Here is a 10,051-nt window from a genome sequence, read left to right as displayed (position 1 = left end):
AAATACCACTAATATCATAACAAAATAGGTTAAAATGATAAATACAACACTAATCATACCTCAAATAGTTTCTATTGAGATATAACTTCTTCAAAGTGTTAAATTTTCATCGGGTTCTACTGTTTCAGTTATTATGTATGTAAGGATTAATCGCTAGGCGCACTCTAATCGGTCGAGTAACGCCTAGGGATTAATTGGAGATTAATCGGGATTTTTACAACACTGAACATTACATAAATAGAAAATTGTTTAAAAAAATAAATATATAAATATCTTTTTATAGGCCATTCTGGAAATTGATTAAAAAAACCCAATAACTTTTTTTTATTGGGTTGTTGTGACTTAATAATAAATATGAAAGATGTGGTAATTCATTAACTCATGTTCAAATCATGATACTACTTAGCCCTTGTGGTCATGGAGGTTCAACTGCAATGACTTCAGAACATGAGGCATAATCTCATGTTCTTAACAGGAGATACTACTTAGCCCTTGTGGTTATGGAGGTTCAACTGCAATGACTTCAGAACATGAGGCATAATCTCATGTTCTTAACAGGAGATTAGTCAGTGCGCAAAATCTGACCTGAAAACCTTCGTTATCAACGTTCCCTTTAAAAAAAAAATGTTACGTAAAGTAGATTTTAGATTTTGAGTTTTTGATTAAACCAAGAGTTAAAAGCCCGTATTCCCAACCGAAACTTTTGTTTAAATCGATATTTTATTAAAAACTAAAAACGGGAAACTCGCTTCCAAACAAACATTTTGATTGAACAACAATTGTCGTTTTGGCTTTAGGCAATTTAGTTTGATTCTAGGGTTTATAAGTTAATTTGATTTTAGAGTTTTAAAACTAAACAGATTAATATTTGTAAGGTTTTTAAATAAGAAATATAGATATGATAAGCCACAGTAGTCATTTTACTTTGGAATTAAACATAGTTTCTAATACCAACAGAGTAATGGTTGTCAACTCTAATACCGATAGTGCTAGGAGGTAATTTAATTTCTCAAAACCATTTATTCAACAAATAAATACATGGACTAAATCCATATATTTTCATATACCGGAAGGACTAATTTTAGAACTTATCTGAACATAATGGGTGTCACTTGTCACGTGCAGATGGTTGGAAAGCATGGCTCGCTGTGGTCACACTACTAGAACGCTGGAGTTCTAGACACGTATACGGCGCATCATATCAACATACAGGTAAATATCGCTGTTGGTCTCCTTATCGTACGCATGCCTTCTATGTTTGTAACAAACATCATACGTGGCCCAATAACAATCAACCACGTCATCTTCCGACCCCATTCCCTAACCTGCCTTTTTATCGCCACCAGCACCCTCCAACCAATTCTTGCTGTTCCCACTTTCTCTCTCCCTCTACAGTTCTAGGGTTTCTTCTTCTTCTCCTCGTATCCATGTCTTAGAACACATCGAAGCTTAATCGATTATGGGTTCCATGTCTACCCCTGATCCCTGCGAGTTAACTCAGCCGCCGAGCTTCGATGAGTTCCAACGCCAGGCTTCGCTCATGACCAGCTGCACTCTCCTCTGGAAAGAACTTACCGATCATTTCACTTCGTTGGAGCAAAATCTCCTCAAGAAATCTGATGCTATCAAGGACAAGATCAAAACCCTAGAAACCCAAACTAAAACCTCCCTCAATTCCCTCGAGGAACGAGAAACCACAATTGAAAATTCCGTCTCCATCGCTATCCGGAAAGTAGAAGAAGCCATGAAAGCCGCAGCAGCTGCAGTCGGAACAAGCAAAAGCGAAGACGCTGAAGATAATCCCGAAGTTGACGATTCCGAGGGTTTGCTGTTGAGGTTGAAGTCCTTCTGTGTGAAGATGGATTCATTAGGATTTTGGGGGTTTATCTCTTCCAGGAAGAAAGAAATGGATGTGATGCGAGCTACAATTCCTATAGCTTTGGCCGAGTGTGTGGATCCTGCTAGGTTCGTATTGGAGGCGATATCGGAGGTTTTTCCGGTGGACAAGAGGCCGGATTGCGTCAATGATTTGGGCTGGGCTTGTGTTTTGATGCTTGAGAGTTTGATTCCGGTGATGATTGATCCGATACTAGGCCATTCACGGGCTTTTGTGACACCGAGTGTGAAGAAAACAGCCAAGGAGATCGCTGAAACGTGGAAGGAGAGTTTGGATGAGCGTGGTGGGATTGAGAATGTGAAAGCACCCGAAGTTCATACATTCTTGCAGCATTTAGTAACTTTCGGGATTGTCAAAGATGAAGATTTCGATTTGTATAGAAAGCTCGTTGTTGGTTCTGCTTGGCGTAAACAGATGCCTAAACTCTCTGTTTCACTTGGCCTCGGTGACCAAATGCCTGGTATATTTCTGAAACTTGTAGATTATTTTTAATCACGCCCATGGTATTTGAAGCAATTAACTTACCAAATTCAAGAAATTTACAGAAAAATGTTTGTTGTTCCTTTTGGGTGCATGCAGATATGATTGAAGAATTAATTAGCAGAGGACAACAGGTTGATGCTGTGCATTTCACTCATGAAGTTGGCCTTGTTGAGAGGTTTCCCCCTGTTTCTTTGCTAAAAGCTTTTCTCAAGGATGCAAAGAAGGCTGCAACATCTATCATGGAAGATCCCAACAATTCTGGACGTGCTCAGGTATTAAATACCCCTTTACTAATCATTACACATCTCAGTTTATGATTATGACTTTATGTTCCATTCATCAGAGCTTAATTTAGTCAACATTTCCTAGACTTGTATCATAGAAAAGCTTTGTATTGTATTTCGATAACATTGCTATGAGTTGGAAACTTGAATTTTACCCTTTTGCCCCTGTATCCGATTTTTTTTACAGCACCTAGCTGCACGCAAAGAGCAGTCTGCACTAAGAGTAGTGATAAAATGCATAGAAGAATACAAACTTGAGGCTGAGTTTCCCCCTGAGAACCTAAAGAAACGGCTACAACAGTTGGAGAAGGTGAAGATAGAGAAAAAGAGGCCAGCCGCCACGAGTCCCGCCAACAAAAGAACCAGAGCCTGCAACGTGGGACCCATGCCGCCAGCAAAAGCAGGGCGTATCACAAACACATATGTATCTTCTTTCCCGGCCCCACCAACATTCGTGAGGTCTCCATCACATAATACCCAATATCCACCACCACAATATTCGGTCTATGGACATGGAAACAGGAGTCCGCCGGTAAATCATTATGCCGCCTATTCGCCGGAAGCCGCCCCACATTCTCCGGCGTTCACGTATCCGGGAACTCCTCCGATGAACTATCCTCCTCCACCTCCGGCTGCTGCTTATGGGGGATATGGGAATGTCATGTCACCAGCTTTCCAGCATGCTTACTATCGTTGACAATCAATTACATGACATGACATCAGGCTTCATAATGCTTCTTATTGTCTAATGTGATTTGTGATCACTAACCTTTTAATGGTAGTTGGTGTAATGTACGTTAATATCTTTCCTGTCTGTATTTCTAATGTTGATTAAGCTGTCACTACACTGTTAATGTGAAAAAGTAGTTTAAATGTTAAAAAAATAATGTTAAAATCGGTGCATATAAATTACGTCTTTTGTCTTTATAAGAGAGTGTGCTATATGTGACTAGATAAACTTTTTAGGATGGTGCAAAAAATTGTAAGTATTGTCTAATATATTTCAGTTAGCTTTTTAAAACTTGTTACCATTGAAATGAGACTTTTTTATATTAACCAACTTGCAAGTACAACTTATTCGTTATCTGAAAGCGTTTTTCTCAAATATAAGTTGATTAATTTGACATAAATTTTTTGGAAATGATGATAGCATTAGAAGCCAAAAGTAATAAAAGGTATTCTTAATTCATGTAAAACTAATGGAAATATGTCAAAAATATTAAATGACCAAATCATTCCAATCTCTTCTGGATGATAGAGTTCAAAGGCTTTTGATTTACCAATTCAGATTTGACCTTTTAGTAATTTCACCACCATTGTGGTCTGCATCCTATGAGCCAATCACTACCAAACATAATATTACCTGTCATGTCTATGAAGTGTAACAAATGTGGCTTAAAAAAAGGTTGTAGAATGATGAAAACAAAGATGGTATTTACAACTTACTTTTCTACCAACTTATGAAACAAATAAATGCATGTATGCATATAAATCAACACAAGTAAGTGCCATACACAATGATTATATGGAATAACTAACAGCAACACCAAGAAAATAAATAAAACCAAGCAATTGCGATTGCGATTGTACATGTCCAAAGGCAACATCTACTTCTAACCAATTTTTTACCGAAAGCCCCATGTGTTGTTAATTACTTTCTATCTTCGAACCCAATAAAACATATATAACCAAACAACATACTTTGTTTGGTGTACCTTACTAGACTTGTTGTTGGTGGTGGTAAATAAATGATATCAAGTAGTAGGGTTAGGGTTTGGGTGTTGTTGCTGTGCTTTTTCTCTCTTGCTCTCGATTGTGACCTTTTTTTTGGTATCAAAATCCAGGCTGTCGAGATCAAACACGGTTCCTAAATACCCATACAAGATTCTCTCTTTCTCCCCTGTCTTGTTATCAAACTTGACAAAATTTTGATCTTTGTCTTCATCTCTCCCTGAACCTGATCCTGATCTGAGGGATGCCCAGGACCCACGCCCGTGTTTCTGTCTCTCGAAAAAATCTGCAAGTCTCATGGCATCTTTTAGACCCGAGTGGTCACCACCAAACTTAACCACAGTTATCCCCAAGTGCCCTTCTCTTCCAAACATTGCCTTTGACTTTCCGGTTGTGAATCCAAGATCTGATGAGTACAAAAATCATGCCAGATATAATTCACAATACAATTTGTCACTTTGTGAAACAACTTTCTAATTGCTGTTCCATGCTACTCTCTCTTGTAATGATGTCACACAGAAAAAAAAAAAAATGGATAGGTCACTACATGAGAATATCCAGGAAAACTTTGATTGGTTCTTCAAGGACATGACAACAATTAGCTATTGCACACTTAAATTCAAAAATATAACATCCTTAACACCCTAGTGGAGACTAATATTAATCTTCACAAATGAGATATAGAAGAAGGAACGTATACTACAACAAACATCTTTAAGGATGTGTTTGTTACAACAAACTTTCTACGGTTATTCTTGATGACAAGAATGAGGAGGGGAGGGGAGGGGAGGGGAGGGCATTTACGTCTTTTACACAAAAGAGACCAAGAGCAAGTCCCTGTCCCTGTCCCACTCCCACCCTTTTGAGAGTGCAATTTTTGTCCCTCTAGAAAGAGAAAGATGGAGAAACAATAAGTAGACAAAACTTCAAAAAATAACCATTTAAAGAGGAGCATCCACCCAATTATACCAAAACCCAACTTGATTTTTTATGTTCTGTGGTTGCAATTGCATGTACAATTGTTCTATTAGGGTTTATGTAAGTTTAGCCTATTTGACCACTTCCTAATCTATTTATCCTTGACCTGATTAATACAATAATCAGGTTATAGATGTAGAGAATGCACATCACATTATAGGACCTTATGATTGGCCCATCTTGTATTCTATTTATTCTTGAGTCTTGACTTGATTAATCAAATACATTCTTTTCAAGAGTCATCTTTTTCATAAACTAACTAACAAGGTCATATTATACATGTATAGAATGCACAATGTATTATTATAGGATAGGAAAACATCTTCATGGGTTGTTAAGCATTGGAATTTGGAGGGCATTGGAGTAAATTACCAATTATATATATATATATATATATATATATATATATATATATATATATATATATATATAAAGAAACATGGAGATGGATAAAGAAGCAAGATATATACCTCTAAGCTTCATGTCCATTGCTTTGTTGCCTAAACCCTCCATACGTCCATCTCTACCCTTCCCGGTAATTGTGTTCTGTATGATGACATGAGGTGGCCACATAATGAGATCATCCCGGTCAGCGCCAGCTTGTTGGCCAGATAATCGCTGATATGACCTGGAGTTATCAGGTGGCATCATGTGGTTCCAGCTCATCAAAATGCACAAAGCCTTGTGAAGACCCAAATGCTCAGCAACTTCTTTTTCTTGGTTGTATGTGTGCATGATAAGGCTATGCATGTCTGGGAAATCTTTCGAGGACCTGAATTTGCATAAAACGGCTCATTTCAATTTCCTTCCACCCTAAATCATGCTATGAATAATCTCCATAACAAACAACACATGGCTATGACTATGACTATGGGTATCATATCATTTAATGTCGACTACTAAACGTCACTTGACTGCTTATTAGAGTTAGCTTAAAGCTTTTTAGAAAATCAAACACACATAAGACCAAAATAACCTTCAAATCATAGTTCAAAAAACAAAAAGAAGGAGAAACAGTCAAACAGACATACCCTTATATCCAACATTCAAAAACCCTACCAGAAAACAAAATATATCTAAGTAGACATGTAAAGATCATAGAAATCCATAATACCATAAGCCATTTTGGTTAAGATATGTCCAACTATATACTTGATCAAGAATATACAATAAGTGAAGCACATGCTTCTAATCTTTATCTTTTCCACTAATATGCATATGTGCACAATTGTTACCACACCATGTTGTCCTAATGACAACAAATGGTTCGGTGTTATTTCTATGCATATAAATCATTATACTAAAAACTTATATTTCAGCATCAAATATAAGATGGTAGATGTTAAAACTAGATACCAAATACCATTAAAATAAATCAACACTAAAATACTTAAATTATTGCCTACTATTATAGGTAATAGTACTATTTTGAGAGACAACATTGTTTTTCATCACAGCAAATAATGTCATTGATAAAAACAGTTCTAACTAACTTGTATGAAGTTTACAAATAATACTTTTCTTACAGAAAAATACCGAACTGTATCAAACACTGTCTCACAATCACAAAACAGCTATAAGTAGAAGTTAAATAAGTAACTGGATGGAATATTAAATTTGACCTCAATAGTCGATCTATAAAATAGAAGACATGCATGTCATTCAAATTGGAGTAATTATAATGAAAGTTGGTCTAAAAGGGCTGGTCTAAGAATCTATAACCTGCTGTAATCTAGGGTTAAAAACAGGTAGAAATGGCTCCAATTCAATTGATTTCACTCACATCTGAATGATTACTGAGCACTATACTTAGATCTTAATCTCATTACAACAACTTTCACCAAAAAACCCTTGAGCAACATATAATCACATATGAATCCTTTTTTAAGACCTAAAAACAGTATAGAGAACCTAGCAGCAACCAGCATGTGCTTCAGGAGAGATGGAAGAAGTAACGATTAGAGATACAATGTTAACAAATCTCTATATTACTTTACTATGTTAACAAACCAGAACTTTGTGTCTAGGATAGAAAGCCCGATCAGAGCCACTCAATCAATCTACCCCTTAAAGGTTTAAAAAGACACCAAAATACATTTAAGAAACTAGCTCTAAAACACAAATTTCTCCAATATAGATATGTTAGATTCTATTAAGCAAAGTAATGGCTATATGAAAATAAAAAAAATACTGATAAGTTCCTCAGCAACTAAACAAGGCTAAAGTTTAGCATCTCCATAACTAAGCAAATTGACTCTTGAAGGAGATTCACATTATGTAACTAACTAGAAAGCCAACACAACTAAAACAATATCTATGTGCCCTTGAACTCCTGCAAGAGAATTATAGAAATTCATAAGACCATAGCCATTGAGATAAATCCAACTATAAGTTGATCAAGAATATACTCTTACAGTCTTACTTATACACTTGTTATCGTGCCATGCCCATGTTGTCAAAATGGCAACAAAAAATTCATATTCTGTTATTTCTATGTATATACTAAAAAATTTATACAACGCTATAACACCAGCTGTCATATATAAGATGGTATATATATATATATATATATATATATATATATATATATATATATATATATATTACCATGTGTTATTCATCTACACTATTGTACTTTTTGTTACAGTAAACTAGCAAATTGTATCAGACACTATCTCACAAGTCACAATCACACAACAGCCACAAGTAAAAGTTAAAAGAAGTAACTGAAATAATTAATTAAAACCCAATAATCAACCTATAATAAAGAAGACATGTATATTACTCAATGTAGAGTATTCCAAGAATTGTATGGAAAGAATCTAAAGGTTTACATTCTTGAGTAATTATGATGAAAGCTTTAAGGCTTAGTCAGAGGCTCAAAGCTACAATTAAGCAAAACCTGGTGTAAGAATTTGCAACCACCAAGAACTTTTACAAACATTCTAAACTATAACTTGTCACAGTTTGTTACTTCTATAGTTCTATGTATGATGTAAATAAACAGTATATTGAAAACTTATATACTGCTACCATTTCAGCATCCTATATAAGATGGTAGATATTAGAACTAAATACTAAACACCATTATGATAGATCTAAGTTGTTGCCTATAACATAGATAATAGTACTATGTAATACTATATAAAACATAGTTGTAACTTATACCAAGTGTTGCACAGCATCTGCACTGTATACCAAATTGAATCAAATGCTATATCGCAATCACACAACAGATTTAAATAAAAGTTAAAGAAGTAAATGAAACGCTAAATTAAAACTTAATAGAAGAAATCAGTAATAGGAGAAGCATAGCACGCAGAAGCACTTCTCCATAAAACATAATAGAAGAAATCAGTAACTGAAATACTAGATTAAAAATTAAAACTTTATCAAACCTGCCGCATGCAAGACACTGAAGAGAACCCTGTTTACCATCTGCTAAGTATTTCTTCTTCTGATTTGAATTCTCGTTTATCAGTCTGATAAAATTCATAAATGCACTTTTAAACTTTGCTGGATCAATCTCATTATGCCTACCCTGCAAATTCCTATACTCCCCTTCAGGTCTCATATACTTGGGTGCCCTCGTTTCATCAAGCTGAACTCGATTACTTGGGCCCGCCATATGAGATCCATTAGAACTTGAAATCATATTTCCATACTGCAAAAGCTGTTGTCTTTGCCTTGCGAACTCATCGTTGACTTCACCCCCTTCTCTCCCATCTCTTTCATCACCATATTTCCTCTTACGAGAGCCTTCAGGTCCTAGCGAATTCCAATAATCTTGATTCTGTTGACGATATTGGTCATCCCCTCCAGGGATCGGTCGGCCGGGTGGAAATTGTCGATCAAACCCTAACCAAGACTCCGGACCCTGAGGCCGCATTGGGGGCCTAGGGAGCGGCGGGGGAAAATCTTGGTAATCCGGTGGCAAAGCGAAGTAGGAGCGAGCACTACCATCAGCGAGAATGATTGTTCTGCGATCGAGCATGTGAAAACCATACGCCGGAGGTGGCGGTGGCAAAGGCGATGGTGCAAAGTTTTCGGGTCTGGGATGGGGCGAGGGGATTGGATTGGGGTTGAGCTTTGGAGATGGTTTGTGTTTGGAAGAAGGGGAGGGTTTGGAGTTAGATGGCAGTTTTGAAGGAGAGGGTTTGGAAGGGGCAGATGCAGTGTTATTGGGACCGGATTCCCGATTAGATTTGCGGTGGTGAGAAGCGGAGGAAGAAGCTGATGGCTTGTTGGATGAGCCCTTCAAAGGGTTACCTCCGGCCATCTCTTTCCTCTCTTAATGGTTGGAAGTAGCGAGATCCCAAGCAGTCGGAGGAGCTTATATGCTTCTCATTTCTCAAAGAAGAGACCCAAAAGTGGATGAGGATTCCGTTGTAATTATATGCCATATTATAAAAGCCATAATTTTTTTTTTTAACTAAACTGCACAAATGGTCGATGTACTTTGTTTAAAATTGTTATTTTGGTCTTTGGACTAACATCACAGGTCCAAAGTTTTCAGTCCAATTTACTTTGAACTTTTTCATAATCACGATTTTGCTCTTACTTGTTTCTTTTTTAGTTTTTTATTTATTTAAATATTTTTATGTTTAAAAGAAAAAAAATTGCATTTTCTATTTTGTTTATATAATTTTTTTTATAAAGGAATAAAAAAATATATACA

General features: G+C 36.3%; 2 protein-coding genes across 2 annotated transcripts; one reads left to right on the top strand and one right to left on the bottom strand.

Annotated features, from left to right (window-relative positions):
• The first annotated feature begins 1,339 nt into the window (after positions 1-1,339).
• On the top strand, positions 1,340-3,573 carry LOC145124305 (FRIGIDA-like protein 4a). The gene is made up of 3 exons (XM_079059593.1): positions 1,340-2,357; positions 2,477-2,652; positions 2,852-3,573. The coding sequence occupies exons 1-3, from the start codon at positions 1,460-1,462 to the stop codon at positions 3,359-3,361; spliced, it is 1,584 nt and encodes a 527-aa protein (XP_078915719.1). The 5' UTR covers positions 1,340-1,459; the 3' UTR covers positions 3,362-3,573.
• Positions 3,574-4,199: 626 nt separating this feature from the next.
• LOC145124306 (RNA recognition motif XS domain protein) lies at positions 4,200-9,747 on the bottom strand. Its single transcript, XM_079059594.1, has 3 exons — positions 8,772-9,747; positions 5,844-6,145; positions 4,200-4,801 (listed from the first exon to the last, which is right to left on the bottom strand). Exons 1-3 carry the CDS (start codon positions 9,650-9,652, stop codon positions 4,419-4,421), a joined length of 1,566 nt encoding a protein of 521 aa, XP_078915720.1. The 5' UTR covers positions 9,653-9,747; the 3' UTR covers positions 4,200-4,418.
• Between the last annotated feature and the right edge of the window lie 304 nt (positions 9,748-10,051).

The sequence above is a fragment of the Lactuca virosa genome, chromosome 7, assembly GCF_052849685.1.
Source record: "Lactuca virosa cultivar CGN04683 chromosome 7, Lactuca_virosa_CGN04683_v6, whole genome shotgun sequence".
Classification (NCBI taxonomy): Eukaryota; Viridiplantae; Streptophyta; class Magnoliopsida; order Asterales; family Asteraceae; genus Lactuca; species Lactuca virosa.
The sequence above is the reverse complement of the archived record's forward strand: the minus strand, read 5'-3'. Positions and strand labels throughout refer to the sequence as shown.